At 42.7% G+C, this 15,713-nt stretch overlaps 1 protein-coding gene across 3 annotated transcripts in view; it reads left to right on the top strand.

Moving 5' to 3' along the window:
* Positions 1-15,713, top strand: part of FNIP1 (folliculin interacting protein 1) — a 67,057-nt gene that overhangs the window by 8,640 nt on the left and 42,704 nt on the right. The window contains exon 1 of one of the 3 annotated variants that reach the window (XM_082063345.1): positions 13,191-13,729. The exons of the other annotated variants lie outside the window; for them this stretch is intronic. Coding sequence (XP_081919471.1) covers positions 13,719-13,729 — 11 coding nt within the window. The 5' untranslated portion in view covers positions 13,191-13,718. Of the gene's footprint in view, positions 1-13,190; positions 13,730-15,713 lie in introns of those variants that run through there. 3 annotated transcript variants of the gene reach the window in all.

The following is a 15,713-nucleotide window of genomic DNA, read 5'->3' as shown; positions in this document are numbered from 1 at the left end:
TGATACTTCTCCAGATCTCCGTGTGCCTCATTAGCAGCGTCTTCAAACATCTTTCCCTTGCTCCAGCCAAAATGTCAACAAAACATAAAACTTCTAATAGCACCACAAACCCTCTACCCTTTCAGTTTGTGTGATATATAACTGGAAAGAAACAGGAGCCAAATTACAGTTCTCTGCCATCTGTTTTAGTTGATAAATGAAGAAACTTAGAGCTCAGTTCAGCCCTGACTTAAGGTCCTGGCATTGTGCCTGTTTAAGGCAGAGCAGTATCTTTGTCTCAGTTCCTGTGCCATTTTCCACTTTGAGGGAGAGAAGGTGCATTTTTTGTTTGAGCCTTGCCCATAGGAGCCGTTCCTTTGCTATATGCTTGCTTTGTTTTTCATTTCGGCCTCAGTACCTCTGGAAATGGTGGCTCAGCCAGTGCTGCGCTCAGTCTCGCGCTCCCCTCTTAGTAATTTCTAAACCTTTTGATCAGCTTCAGTTGTGTGTGGTGGAGAATGTGAGAGCAGAAGTCTGAGTGAGCTAAATTTGTAACTTTAGTGAAAATCCTGCACATGCTGCTGGGTGCCTCCTGCCCATTAGTAGTTGGCTATACCTTGTTGTGTTGCTCTTTCCAACGAGCATGTCAGAAGAGACATGGGGACAGGCAGAGTATGGGCATATTGGAAGAAGACAGTAGACATGTGGCTTCACAGTTTGCTCAGGGAACAGCTATAGTGTGACCACAAGGAAATCTAGTCCTGAACTACTGTGAATACCACATATCAAAATGTCTGTTTGCTGAATTATTCTGCTTTCTAGCTAGTACTAAAATACACACTGTCTTCTACATACCCACATTTCTCTTGCCTCACACCTTCCATGTGCAGCTTTGTCTAAAGGGAAAAACAGGCCTCCAAGGACTGTGGGCTCAGTTTGCCACATCTGAGGGTGAATTATGAAAGAGGAGGTAAGTCAGAAGGAAGCACATGTGAGCAGTTAGCTAAGAAATGAACTATCAAACAGGAATGAGATTTTCTTGGGGGTTTTTGCCCCTCTGGATACCTACCTAGAAAATGTTCTTACCATTTGGAGAGTTGGCTGAATGGTTTGTTGGCTCCTTTTCATACAACTTGATACCAGAAATTGGTAGAAAAATGCTGTTAGTTCAGGTGTTAATGAAGAATAGCTACAGATGATAAACTGTGAGTGGTTGTGTGTGCAGGGAACAGAGGCTGCAAAACACAGGCTGAGCGTGCTCTCCTCCTCAGCAGCTTGTTCGAGCTGAATGACATTATCTGAACATCTGAGAAGCTGTTAAGGAAGAAGTCTGCCGGAGGTTTCTTGTTCCTACAGGAAAAATAACTGTATTATCCCCAAAGACAGACTTAAAGAAATACCTCAAAGGTTAAGATGGTGAACTGGCTCAGTGCTGTGTTTCTGTTTAAAGGCAGCCCAAACTCTGCCATATAACTTAAATAGGAGGACAGAAAGAGGTGGTTGGTGTTTTTTCAGTACTTAAACATATTTCAGCTGCTATGACTTACTGGAAATTACTTTCTCAGTAGAAAAGGAAAATGTAGTGACAGCATGGAGGGCTAAGAAACTGTGAAAATGAGCGTGGTGGTTTCTTATGTGTGTTTTCTAGTCATAGAAGAGATGCTAATTGTGAACTCATGACCTCTTTTTTTCTTCTTTTTGTAAACAGACATAATTAAAAAGTATAGAATAAAAAAAATCAAAGTAACTTAAATTCTTATGAGATGATAACAGAATTATATCTTTATATAAACAGAAATTTTTATCAGACTTTCTCTTTTCAGATAAGCAAAAATACCACTTTGGAGTAAGACTGATTTAATTTGCTTGCTTTATATCGTAGTGGTTTTTGTCATAGTATCTTAGTGCACTTATCTTCAAATGAATTATTTTGGTTGGTCTGAAAGTGTATCTATTTTAAAATGTGTCATCAGGTTTTCTTTTTCAATTGAAGAATGCTCACACAACTGCTGGATGGCTTGTGTTTGTGTGTTGTGTAAGACTTTTTCATGAAAGGGTTAGACGGTAAGACATTGGATGTTGGGTTGTTTGTTTGTTTCTCTTTGTTTTTCCCCACCTGGATTTGGTATGTATTCATTTAAAGGCTGGTCTTCTCTATTACTAGCCAGCAGGACAAATCAGCTAAATTACACTCAAGAGATTACATTAGTCCACACCCACACTGGAGAAAAAAGCCATGCAAGATAAAGTAAAATTCACTAATGGCAACTGTTCTCACCTGTATGGTTAGAAAAAACAGAGGGAAACAAAATGTACAGGAAACAGGGAGTTTGACAAGAGGTTGTTTATATATATATATATATTTTTTTTTTTTTAAATAAGAGAAGCATAAAAGTGAAGGCAAATACAACACATCACAGTCCTATGAAGTGCTGAGCATCCTCAGTGTACCTTGGTGGGGTTTGAAGGCTTTCAGTGCTGCAGCCTTGAGCTTTGCTGGAGGATATTTATGCTGGGAAAAAAGAGATCCAAAGAGCCCACTCACAGATCTCTGTCTCATATATCTATATCTATATTGATATATCTGTGTGTGTCTATATACATATATATGTATATTTCAAAATCTCCTCAAGTGCCTTCATTTGCTTCATGGCTTTGAGTGTGTGTGCGCCGGAATAAACTCACAGTCATCAGAAGACCACAAAGCAAAGGCCTCCCTACCTTGTCAAGCAGAATGCTTGACTGTTGTCTTTCTAGTAAGGTCTTTTGTGAGATAAATACATTTGGTATATGCGTAGACTGTGTAGGCAGGCCCAAATTGTTTTAATATAACTCTGGACGGGCTCGTTTGCTTCTTAGATCAGAACCGTAGTTCCAAGATGTTTGTGTTAGGATCTAGTTAGGGTAAATAGGTGCTGTATAAATATAAGCTAAGATACTAGCAACAGAAAAAATTGAGAGACTTTTGAAAACCGTCATCTTTAGTTTCCTTCACTTTTTCTTGTCCACAAGACAAGGCTGTTCCCCGTGTTTATTGGTGCAGTGCTGAGCAGCCGGAGACCAGCGCTGGGGGGTCTGGATGGAGAAGGGGCCAGGGCTCTGGGCGGTCTGGCCGCACCTTCTGCATAGCAGCAGTAACGCAAAGGGAGAGGGCAGCAGTGGGCTTTTATAATATTTGGAAGGTATAACATGAACAGTGACAGCTGCTAAGTACAGAAATTAAAACTCAGGCTGGAAATGCTGGGTGTGAGTGTAATGAGTATAAAGTGGAATTGCTCTGCGTTCAGAAATATAAAAAGATAATGTGTGCAGGTGTAGTTGGAAGCAGTTGGATGGTGTTGCTGTCTTTTAATGCATATATTTTAAAGGATTCTTTCTGCTTGGTATTCCCTGAGTCTCATAATGTTCTCCCTCATCATCACTCCCTGTTGTCTGGTGCTCTGCTTTGGAAACCAGTATTTACACGCATGTGCGCACACATACACAGAGGAAGAAAGAGTTAAAGCCCCGCAGACTTTCTCTTCCATTTTTGTGTTTTCTTCTTAGTTTTGTCCTGCCTGAGACCTGCAGTGCTGCCTCGCCTTTCTGAAGGTTTCCCCTGTGCTGTACCATCCCCTCCTCCTGCCACAAGCAGCAGGGTGCATCCTGTTTGGGTTTACTGCTGTGTCACTTGAAATGACATGTGCTAGCACAAGGAGGGGAAAGGAAAGGAAAAGCCAAGTGAGCGATAACTTTGCCAACAGCTCCTTTAAAAAAAAAAAATCCAACAAAAAACCCAGTCCGAAATGTCCTGGTGGCATTGACAGCTATTGCTGCCCAGCACGTGAGCCTTTCTTCCCTGTTGATGCAGCAGAATAAATGGTTTCCTGTGGTGCCAATACTGGTTCACAGCAGGATACCCGCAGCACTCGACTTCCAAGTTCCCCATCTCAGAGATGCTCATGTGGATGGACTGAATGGGGAGAAAAAGATGAAGCAAGAAAATGCTTTTGAATGAGAAAGCAGTGAGTCTGCCATTCTGTAAGAATGAGAGGAAACAGTAAATTATTTTTCTGTTCGTTTAGACTGTGATATATGCAGTATGAAACATGCAATGCTGATGCTGAGCCAATCAGAGCTGGTCAGAAATGGCTTGTGCTGCTGCAACCCCCAGCAAGTCCCTCTAGGAGACAGGGAGGAGTTGTTCCAGCCACGTCTGTTGGCTGGGAGTGTCTGGAACCACATACTCATCAATCCATTGCCACTGACAAAAAGGGGTTTATTTAACATACACTAAATATATATATATATAGATAGAGATTAAGTGCAACCTCTCCCAGTGGAACAATGTAGGTTTTGTCAAGTGTTTATGTTGATTCTGTGAGCTGTGAGGCCACGCTGGTTTGGAGTGTGTGTTCCAGCTCAGTCCCATGATAAGGTGTGTGTTTGGAGTGAGTTTCGGTGCAGATACCCAGGGAGGGCATGCCAAGCTGCACCTGCGACTTCTTTGTCACAGACCAAGCTTTTAACAGTAAGAAAAGCTATGTGGACACATAGGATCTGTTTTCAGGTGATGCTCAGAGCTTCTATGTACCCATCTTGTGGAGTTTTCAGTAAGACTTGACCAGTTCAGCTGTTCTGCAGTGGAAAGTCCCTTTAGATGGGCAGTTGTGTTGAAAAGCTTATTTGTTTAATCATCATGGGCAATGGGCAGTCCTACAGTCTATTTTCCATTCCTGCCATTCTTAGAAACCCAAGACTGTGAGCATGTAGCGGGACTTAAAAAACCGAAGGGAACGGCAGACAATGTGAGAGTAGAGTTCAGGATGGCAGTGAGCAAAGCACTCTATTGCAAACCCTGCAAACCACTGTTAAGCTGGGTTTAAAGACTGATTAGCTCCTTTAAGATGAGAGGGGCTACTAGCTAGCTGACAGCTAAAAGCACTCTTAAATGCTCCTCTGCTTTGGGGAAACCAAAGTATTCGAACCTCACACTTTTATTGCATTTGCTTGTTAAGTGCCAGGCTGTTCCATTATTCTGGCAGTCTCTTTTTTGCAGATATTAAATGAAATTGTATGGCCGTGTGGCTTGTTCAAGCATCTGATTTTTATTTGTCCCCATGTCCTTATGAGTTATATAAAAGTAAAGTCAAGCAATGCCTTTCTGTCTGCTCTATATAGATCTACCTGAAATAGTTTCAGGTCACCTTTGCATGCTTAATTTGGAAAACAATTGAGCAGCATGACTCCTGCCTTGGAGAGTTGAGCAGTCTGGGCTCCTCGCAGCAGTCTTGGGGCTCTTGCAATATCTACGCAAATCAAGATCTCATCCCTTCTTCAAATTAAATAGGGGCTCGTTCAACTTGTAGAGCCAGTAAGGGAGGGATGTTCGCTTCAGGGGCTGGAACCAAGTTAGAAAAGTCTTCCCTCCTGAAAAGCAGCTGTTGGATAGATCCAGTCCACTTAGACATTCATTAAAGTTATTTGGCAGATATGTGACAGTGTCCCTAATTGTTGCTGGTTCAGAGCCTGGCAGTGAGCGTCTGGTTGTGAGGGTTAACGAGGGGGTGCTAAAGGCTCCCAGGCACAGAGCTGTCATGGAGCCAAGTAACCACACTGTGTGCAGAAAGGCTGTAGAATTGAGCCAAGCGGCGCATCGGACTTCTGTAGGTGTTGGAGGATGCTCGGATCACGAGGGACAAACACAGTGTCGAACAGTTGCTGATTCACGGGGAGTATCTATCATTAGCACTCGTGGGATATCAGTATAAATGAGCATCACGTACACATAGGCCAGACCAGGATCTCATTCCATAGATATTAATTTGTTATACTTGTTTATACAATCATCCTCTGTCTTTAGTTTGCAGTTGTTCCTGTGTAACCGAGACAGGTTTTTGGTGAAATCTGAGGGGGGAATAAGACTGAGTCAGCACTCCGCTTAAGCCATGTGCTTTACTTTAAGTAAGTAGTTTCATTGCTCCCAATGAAACCGCTCATGTGCTTAGCATTAGGCATGTGTTTTAAATAAGTTGCTGATCCAGAGTCCAATATTTTTTTTTTTTAGTAAAATGTACACAAATGAGGGTAAGACTACAAACACACAATGTTTAAAATGTTACAAATCAAAGGTTTAAGGCAGTGTTCTTCAGAAAGAAAGCTTTTGGCATTTAATGCATTTTAGTGACATGCTGATCTTAAATGTAGCTGTTGGAAAAATGATCATCATCTGTTAATTCTATGTGACTGCCTTGATAAATGACCTGGTAACACAGCAAGCTCAGGTTCATCGTGGTCCTTTCAACAGCAGGCTTTAGACCGAAAGCAGCATTTTGGGATTATCCCTACGTCAAACCTCAGTTGAACTGAGTGTGTATAAATAATTGTCCGCCAGATTTTCTATTCAAATAGACACAGTTTGTGAAATCGGTTTACCATGTGCTGAAAATTTCTTTGATATTTTTAAAAGCCTGTTGCTATGGCAACCGGACCCCATAACAAAAAAGCTTTTTGGTAATATGATGGCTAAGAAATTCTGTTCACATTCAGGAATAAAGCCATAGCAAAATAGCTTGTATTCTTTTTTTTTTCTTCCAAAAGCAAACTAACCCCAGCAGAAAGCAAGAGATCCCGGAGCAGCCTGGAGCTGGCGGAGCAGCTGGACGGGCACACCCAGCTCGCACGGCTCACACCGCCAGTGCTGCAGCTGGGCTCAGCCCTCACAGCGCACAGTAACCAGGGAGCTCACAAGCATCTTGCTCTGAAATCGTTAAGATGTCTTTTTTTTTTTTTTCATATGGAACGGTTGAAGTGATTTGATGGTTTGGCTTATGTGTAAGGAAACATGAGTTTTGCTTCTCAGAACTGGATGTCCCCTTTGTGCTTTGCTAATACAGAAACTGGCAGAACAGGCATTACTTTTTCTTTGACGTTAGGGCTTGCAGCCCTGTTTCCTTGTGTCTCATGACTGAGTGAATCAACACCTAATTAAACAGTCACATGAGGGACAGAGTAAAATGTTGCTCAGACACTGATCGTTGTGAATCTTTGGAGAACAACTACTTGCATCTGTCTTCCTCCTTTTCCAAGGAACTCGGAACAGCTGCAGCATTGCCATTTTTTTTTTTTTTTTTTAATCCCCCAAGGGAAAAAAGATCACGTAAACCTCGGCTAAAGCCATGCTGTCTGTACAGATAAATGAGACCTGGGGTAGGGGAAAGACAAGACTTGGAAGTACCGCACAAAATCTTGAGAAATCGGAATGACTGGAGTTTGTGCTGGGGATGACTTAGCTGAAAACTTGGAGTTGTCATCCTCATGCATTTGACACTCCTGGTCATTTAACTGAGAATGTGAATGTTGGGCAAGGAAGTTCTGCGTGGTCAGGGGGGGATTCTTGATATTTTGAATATTAGTTGTAATTCTTTTGCTTGCAGTGAGTTATGAAGGGTCCATAACAATTGCTTTCCATCTCCGAGTGGCAAATACATGTGTGCAGATTTATTGGGCTCTCAATTATCACCCAGTCACGAGTGCAGCCACCTTAATCAATTAGACGGATGTGGCCCACAGCCAAGGAAAGCTCAAATCCCCGTGCTGCCTGCTCATACCATATGACTTCCAGCCACCAAGGCAATATTTTTTTCCCTTATAAAACTCACAAAACAAGTATTACAGGATGTTTTAATCAGCGTAAGCAGATGGCTACCCCCATACTGACACAGCGGTGGGCTCCCAGGGACGTGCTGGGCTGCCAGCGGACGCCTGGGTCTATAGCGGGTGGCTTTACTGTGCCCTGGCAGCAGGGCTAGCGGTGGGTTGGGTGCTGCACAGAGCGATGGTTCCAGGCTGAAGGTATCCACCGGGATGAAGGTGCCCACCAGACACCAGCCCGGCCGCAGCAGCGGCTGGGCACCCTGGCACAGCATCGCCCATCCCGGCACAGCTCACAGGTTAAACAGCATGACGTGAAAAAATGCAGCTGTTTACATTCTAATCTTTTAGCCTTTAAAGTTATTTATGTCTTGATATATCTATCCGATAAAAAATGCTTATTTGGATGTGCTTACTCAGTGTTGGCGCAGAAATCACGTGGCACGTCAGGCATGGCTGGAGGGCACTGGCAATTTGTTTATGTACCTTGTAGCGGTGTTTTGTTTTGTTTTTATATCTCCTGAAGTAAGGTATTGAGAATCTCAGTTTTCACTTGTGTAAAAAGAAGAAAACTGCCATAGTCCTTACAGTTGCTGGGAAGAGCATGAAAATAAAAACCTCTAAGACTCTTTAAGCTGGGGATAAATACATGTTTGTCTACTAAAAAATGAAAATGTCAGGATTCCTCAACCAGTGTACTCTTGTTGCATGTGGAGTCATTGAAGGATTTGTAATTAATATTAAAATTGATAGCACTAGTGGAGCTATAGCGATCCCTCTAAGATGTGTTCGTTTTCACAGCAACAGAGTTCTTGCAGTCAGCCTTGACTCGTATTAGTATATCTTCTTTTCTCTTAATTGTATCCTCTATTAATGTCAGTGATCTCCAAAATAAAAAGCAGCAAGTCACCGTTAAGATACCTAAGCAGTGAACTTTGCACTTGATACATCTAAGCTTGTGAGCAGGTTTTTGTTCTATTACAGCACTGTGAAATAGCCGCTTCTTTATCATGTCAGTAATTCCCAGCAGAGGTAGCTCAGATCTAACAGAGATGCTGGTTTTCACAGGCAAAGTTCGCTTTGTTGTGTACTGGAAACTCTCATGTATCAGGCAGGGATAGATGCTGCATGTCACTGGAAATCATATGGCCATTCACATTTTGAAGAGGGGATGGAAAACAGAAGTTAGTTTTATGTGTGGAGTTAAGGGTTGAAGAATCTATCTAGACATCTCCAGAATTACACAATGTTAAGCAGGGAAAAGCGACTTCCACCCACAACCATCCTCTGCTACACTAAATAATTCTGTGTGACTTCAGAAAATTCCTTCTTTCCAACAACCATTTATGTGTATCAAGAGCAATTTGTATTGGAATGTTTTTTCTTCCAGATTTTTCATTAAACACAAACAATACTGAGCTATTTGCACTTTATTTTTAATAGCTACAGCAAAAGATTATTCTACTCTGCACACCCGAGAGTGCACAATAAAATGTGCACAATAAAATAACTGTTTGGCAGGGGGAAAATGCCCTGTTGTCTTGCAGTACCAGTTGGTATGACAGAGGTTTGTTTGGTGTCTTATTTATAGTAGATTGCAGTTGGAAATGTGATACAAAACAAACACCAATGTTCCAGTAGCTTAACCATGCATCAGATTTTTACTTTGATAGTTATTTTTATTTTAAGCATCTTTTATCACGACTTGAAAAATTACAGCGGTGAAGGGATGGTCAAACTGCTGAGGTCTCAGCATCCACCTTCTTAAAAGAGATTTAATGTTCCATGTCGCACCCTCCGGGAATGCTCCCAGGCAGATGCATATTTATGCTGATGCTCCTTTACAGCGCCCGCCAGTACAGAGTTTATTCCAGTCATGAGACCTCTTGCTGCTGCTGAGAATCCTGTGTATGGAGAGCTTGGAAACTTTGGTTCTCTGTTGATTTTTTTTTTTCAATTTTTTTTTTTTTTTTTTTTTAAATTGCATCTCAAAAGCACTTTTTTCAGTATTTAAAAATCTGGTTACCTTTCAGGGAAATCCTTAAAGGAAATCCTTCCTAACTTTTGCAAAACCTTTGGACTACTTGCAGTGATCTTTCTTGACTTTTTGGCTCTTGCTGACCTTTGGCTGGGCTTCTGTTTTCTGTGTGCATAGCTATGTTGTGTGCAGGTATGTGCACGTGCTCCAGTTGTATGCAGAGGGTTTGAGCTTTAACACTGCGCACTCTTCTTCTCCACTAGTGAGGAAATCAGTGGGATTTTTTTTTTTTTGCAGAGATCCAAAAAATGCACAGAAAGCACATTTTTTAAAAGTCTAGCTCAGTGGTAATCCTACTAGTGAGCATTTTGTAGAGAAATGGTATCCAAGTATTTGTAGGCAGATTTCAAGTAAAATTCTGATAGTTTTTATCTTTTTTTTTGTCAAGTGTGGCATCCAGCTCCTACCTTGGTGCATTACTAAGCAATAAACATTTCTTGGCTTTCCTGCCAGCTCTTTGCTAAGTGCATTTGCCACATGTGTAAGGGAAGTCTTCTTTCAGGAGAAAGACAAAAAAAACTCGCTAAAGCAGCGAGGAACAAAAATTAATAATTTCATTACTTTTTTAGCTTGTGGTTGGAGCAAACTGTTGTTTCCTCAGCTTAAAATCAGGTGATTTATACCCAAAAGGTGAGTATGAGCCTTTAAATGTTTTGAAAAATGCCTTTGGATAAAAAGAAGAAAGTAACTCTCTCTTCGGTCCTGTTTTATTTTGAGGATTTGGTTGGCTTATGTATTTTTAAGAAGCAGCCCCAGCCCCAGTCTGGTGTGGGATGTGCTTCCTCCCCAGGCTGGTCCGTGCAGGCAAACTGCATCACCCACATCCTTCCGTCTGCGCATGGACAGGGATGTGTACGGATACTGAAGTGCCCTCCCGGGGTCTCGGGAAGGTGATGGGCTAAGGCAGGAGATGTTGATCACTTTTTTTTTGAACTGACGTGTTTTTATGAAGCTAGATAATAATACCAGCTTTGTTATCCAAGTTCAAATTGAAAAAAAAAAAACAGCAGTCTTTCAAAGAGATGGAGAGTATCATATTCCCTGCCAAAGCAAAATACTGCCTAGGTGGTAAATGAGGGACTTTTTGTGGAGTTGGGGGCGGGGGGAAGGCTGCCTTTCTGGAGACACCTTTCAATGATAGATGATGCTCTAAGCCTGGTGCAAACTCCATAAAGCTTCCACAACATAGATAAAAGCAAGTTACTGCATCTGGAATACAACCAATATTGTAATTACAGCTTTTTTGCTAACTAATGGCCCTTTTGGGGGTTTATTTTTCCCTCCTAGAAACAGTGCAGATAAGCAGTGGGGAGGAGTGGATTTGAGTGCAGTCTTGGGCCCAAGTTTAAAATACCATAAGTACATACCGGTGTGACCAGAACATCTCACTGTCCTCAGAATTTTAGAAACAGACGTTGTTTTTGAAAATGTATCTCCTTTTTTTCTGATCAGTAAATAGGATGTTCACTGTGCGTCCACTCTATAGCTAGAGAAGAGGATGGTGCATTTTCAGTCTTGAAGAGGCCTGAGTGTTTCCTTGGATATGGGAATGGTGACTGTGATTGAACCAACACTCACTATATGACGTCCTTCCTCGAGCAATAAATATTCAATGATGTGGCTAAAGCACTGTTTATTCTCTGTACGCTTTGAGTCTGTGTCTATTTGAAGAGGAATTCCTTCCAATATTTTTCCTGGGCAGTTGTTGGACGGAGGCTGGGTCCGCTTTCAAAGCACTTGTCTTTAATACGCATCAGGTTACCCTGAGGTAAAATGGAAACCTTAGATGTTACTCCTGTAAATAAAAGTTTACATAATACATTGCACTGAACTTCTCACCATTGCATGTCTAAGAAAAAAAGGTCACTTTTGACATCAGTAACCTTTAGAGAGTGATGCGTAAAGAAAGGTAAAGAAAGTGACTGTGCACAGCACATTCCTTGTACTAGATCAAGAAGGTAGCAGAGGTCAAATGTTACTGCTTGCAACTCCTAAGGCTTGGCATTTTAAGCCTTAAAGGCAATATTTGGTTTTAAAGCATGGGTCCTGTAAACAGCACATGCCCAATTCTGCTCATTTGAGTAATTCCATTGAATTCCCTGGCACTAGTCACATATGAAAAGCCACGTCTATAATATATGTCTCTGTGGGGTCAGGACCTCAGCTCTTCATTTCTAAATGAGAAATTTCCTATAAAACATTAATGGTCACAAAAGAGAGTGGTTTTGAATTTGGAACCAAGTATCTATTTCTTAGTTTTACTGCATTTGTGTCAAAACGCTTGCCGAGCACGAAACATAAAAATAGTACGTTCGTATAGGTCAGCAGTAAAACTGTTGCTGTGTCAATGGGCTGAGGATTTCTGCCTGAACTTAACCCAGGAGATGTGTAGCAGAAGAGGGAACCCGGTGTTCTTGGGCGGAGTCCACCCTGGGGGGCAAAACATCTTCTGGGCTGTGGGGATCGTTGGGTCTGGGGGCCAGAGCCCATGAGCAAGTGCCGGAGCTCACCCAGCCCTGGTACTGCGGAATCGTCCATAGCCCTGAACTTTGTGTTGTGTGGTGCAGAGGAACAGGAGGTCCTGATGATAAATGGATTTTTGCTGCCTTTGTATTTGAAATATTGGCAAAAGGTGTAGATTTTCAGATGCTGAAAAAAGCTGTAGTAGGAGCTATAGTCTCCTGCCTTTATGTATTTCTTGGTCTTTGCCCCAAAATAATACAAAATTAATAGTTTGAATGATTGCCCCCACATATATCTGTGATAGTACTTAATGGCTCCTAATATACACTGCTTTTTTGGATGCCCAGCCCCTTCTTCACTTCCCTGTCCATCTCGCTCACTCCTCCCCCACAATTTAGAGAAAAAAGTTCTTTAAATAGCAAGCCCTTTGCTTCTGTGATGTACCAGGCAGCCTTCCTAGCCTGGCCTGGGTTACTACAAGAGCAATCACAACCTTGTTTACAGCGATCAGGTTGGTCAGGATTTCTTTCTGGGTGTTATTTCACTTTTTTTTTTCCCTAAAATACCCTATATATTGCCATCCAATTGTCCTGCATATTCCTGACGCTTCACTTGTACCATTAACGAGCCCTCGCCCGGCATACAGTGCGTTCTTTGTTCTCATCCGTGCCGATGGGCAGGGGGAGCGGGTGGTCCGCGGAGCGGGTTCTGCTGAGCCGCAAATGTGCGGAGAACCAGCCACGCACCGGCCGGCAGCACCTCTGCCCCCTTCCCAAAACGCGTGCGGACGAGCCCCTGTGCAGTTAAAGATTTAGAGGCCTTTATTTCGGTGGGGTGGCCGCAGGTGGCCGCGCTGACAGCTGGTCACATGATGGCTGTCAGCGCTGGCGCTTCACCCGCTGCCTCCGCTCCCAGCTCCGGCACAAGCATCCCGCTGCTTCCAGGAATGTGAAGGCTGGGGGTGCAGTCTGGAAGGAGGCCACCTTGCTTTGGCCCCCCTTCCCCCTCCTCCTCCTTGTCCGAGCAGGCTGAATTCCCGACGGTCGCGGCTCGTGGAGGTGCAGGACGGCGGCCGCAGTTGCCAGGGGACTTGGGTCATGAGACTCAACTCCCATCGCGTCCGCTGGAGGAGGATAGATGGGACCGACATCTACGCCCCAGCGGCTGCCAAAGCAGCGCTTGGCTTCCCCATGAATTAGATCGATCTTCTCCGCAGCAATAGACGGGAACAGACAAAGGAGCGGGGCAGAGGGGCGATATTTCCTTGAGCAGAAATCCCGGGCTGTGCAACAGAATGGAGGGGCAGGATTCGGGTTATGAAACTCCAGGGCAGCACAAGCGCAGCCTGGTGCAAACGCCTATATTGTGCTTCAGCAAACTGCTTGCTTTAAGGTGGTTTTTGTGATCCTGTTGCTAGGATTAAGCCTTTTGCATTGCAGCATGGAGAGTCTTTTGTTTGAGTTAAATTCAGACCTCTTGATATGTCACCTGACAGTCTTGTGGTTTTGGATGAATATGGCTCATTGCTATTATTAACCTGAGTTGGCAGCCGGGCACAACAGGAGTTTACAGGGATTCTGAAAAGTGGAACTACCGGGGGAAAAAGATGCTTCCCAGGTACAGTCACTGCACAGTTCTTGAGATTATTTTATTTATTTGAAAGCTTAATATTTTCATTGTGATGACAGTACTTCTTTTCCAGAGTAGTGAACCTTTTAGAGATTAATTTTTTTAATGATTCTTCTTACAATTGTATCCTAAATGACGCTAATGTATTTTGTTTCCCTAAATTGGTTCCATCCGTTGTACTTTTGCGAAGGGAAGTGCAGGCTACTTGCATAATGTAACAACATTGTGTTAAATGCTAGTGAAAGTATCTGAAAGGAACTGTGTCTGGTCCGTGTGTGGTTTTTATTAAAACTGGTTTTTCAGAAGAGCACGCAGCTTGTGTGTGTGTGCGTGTGTGTACACATATTTGCATGCATGTATGTGCTTAAATCAGCTAAAAGCTGCACAGGTACTTTTTGAAAGGACATGCGTGAATTACTCCCCAAAATATTCTATCAAATTACTAATGCTAATTGTAAACTCTAAAGCTGTGTAAATTGCAAAGTTACTCAACATGCTACACGTCTCTACAAAACCTTCCAACCTACTTATTTTCAGTATCACACTCCAGATTATGATTAATGTGTTGACTAGACTGCACCTAACCTGTATATATTATATGTCTTTTTGCTTGTGGAAAGGCATCTGGCTCATGTATTGGACTTTAGAGTAAAAATTTGGTATCTTAAAGAGAGCCAAGTGAAAAAAATGAAAATAAACCAAAGTCAGCTTCATGTACAGTTGAAGAATCGGACAGAGCCAAGGACCTTGGAAACCAACCGAAGTTCAGGTCCGAGTTTATTATACCGAGTGCAAGATATCTGGCTGACTGCATGTGTGCCTAGTGTACAATATGTGCTTAGTATAAGCAGCAGAAGTTTCCTGGAGCTCAAGTAGTGCAGCTATTCAAGGTGAGGATCGCTAAGCTGGTAAATGAGTGAGACAGATTTATGGCTGTAGGATGGAGCTGACCTCTGTGGTGCTGCAGTGCCTGTGGACGTCTCACCCTCCTTCAAAAACAAAAAAGGGTAGCTTGGATTTTTTTTTCTTTTAAAGACGTGTCATTTCCTTGTGATGAACCTGGAAAATGTAAGCGTTGCAAGCAGTCACCTGTCACCGGTGGTTCTCCATGAGAGGATCCGCTGTCTCTCAGTCCTTCCAGGCTACCCAGAGTCCAGGTCCTTTGCCTTTTGCGAAACCCCCGCTGAGATGGGAGGGAGAGGACACATCACCTAAAGTGCTGGTAAACTCCTTCCAGCCACTCATCACAGGCTCCCTCTGCGGCCTTGGTCAAGTCACAAACACTGGTTTTCTCTGCAGAATCAGCAGGCGTTCACCACAACTGTCACACAGCCCTGCAGTGACCTCAGCTCTTGTAAAGACAATTATCTTGCAAAATTTTTTCTAAGTATAGATCCCGTGGTTTCTCTAGTTTAGGGATCTTCTTCCTCCTCATGGCCTTATGGTCACTTTATGTTACCAGCACTGAAATGGAAGCTCTCGCTGAAAGTGCCAACTTTGCGAATTGGTGATGCAGTCTGGGTCATCCTTATCATGTGAATCCTGATAAAGTTTTTTTGCATTTCAGGTGTTATTAAAAATAAACAGCCTGCCCGTGCCTCTTTAAAAAAGGTTAATGGATGGTCTTGGAAAGCTGGAAGCATCATTAACATGCCGTACATTGCTGTTTTCATTGCTTCCAAATTAGTTATGCGCTTTTAGAAAGGTCTGCACAGCTGTCCTTGTTCAATAATGGTCAAATAATAAATGGATTATTGAATTGCAGTAAGAAGGTATTAAAATAAGCACAATACCCCCCATGTGTCTTATACTCAGCTTTTGTTGTATCTTCTCAAAGCCAAAAGAAAAAAAAATCCAGTAACATTGTGCAGGAGTAAGGAATCCCTTGTTGGAAAAGGCCTTTCAGTCAGGGGCGAGATGTGTAAGATCTGATCGTTGGTTGCAGGATCCTAAATTCTGCTAGGTTTATATA

This window comes from Streptopelia decaocto, assembly GCF_964273445.1.
Source record: "Streptopelia decaocto genome assembly, chromosome: 12".
Taxonomy (NCBI): Eukaryota; Metazoa; Chordata; class Aves; order Columbiformes; family Columbidae; genus Streptopelia; species Streptopelia decaocto.
This window is presented reverse-complemented; position numbering and strand designations above follow the sequence as displayed.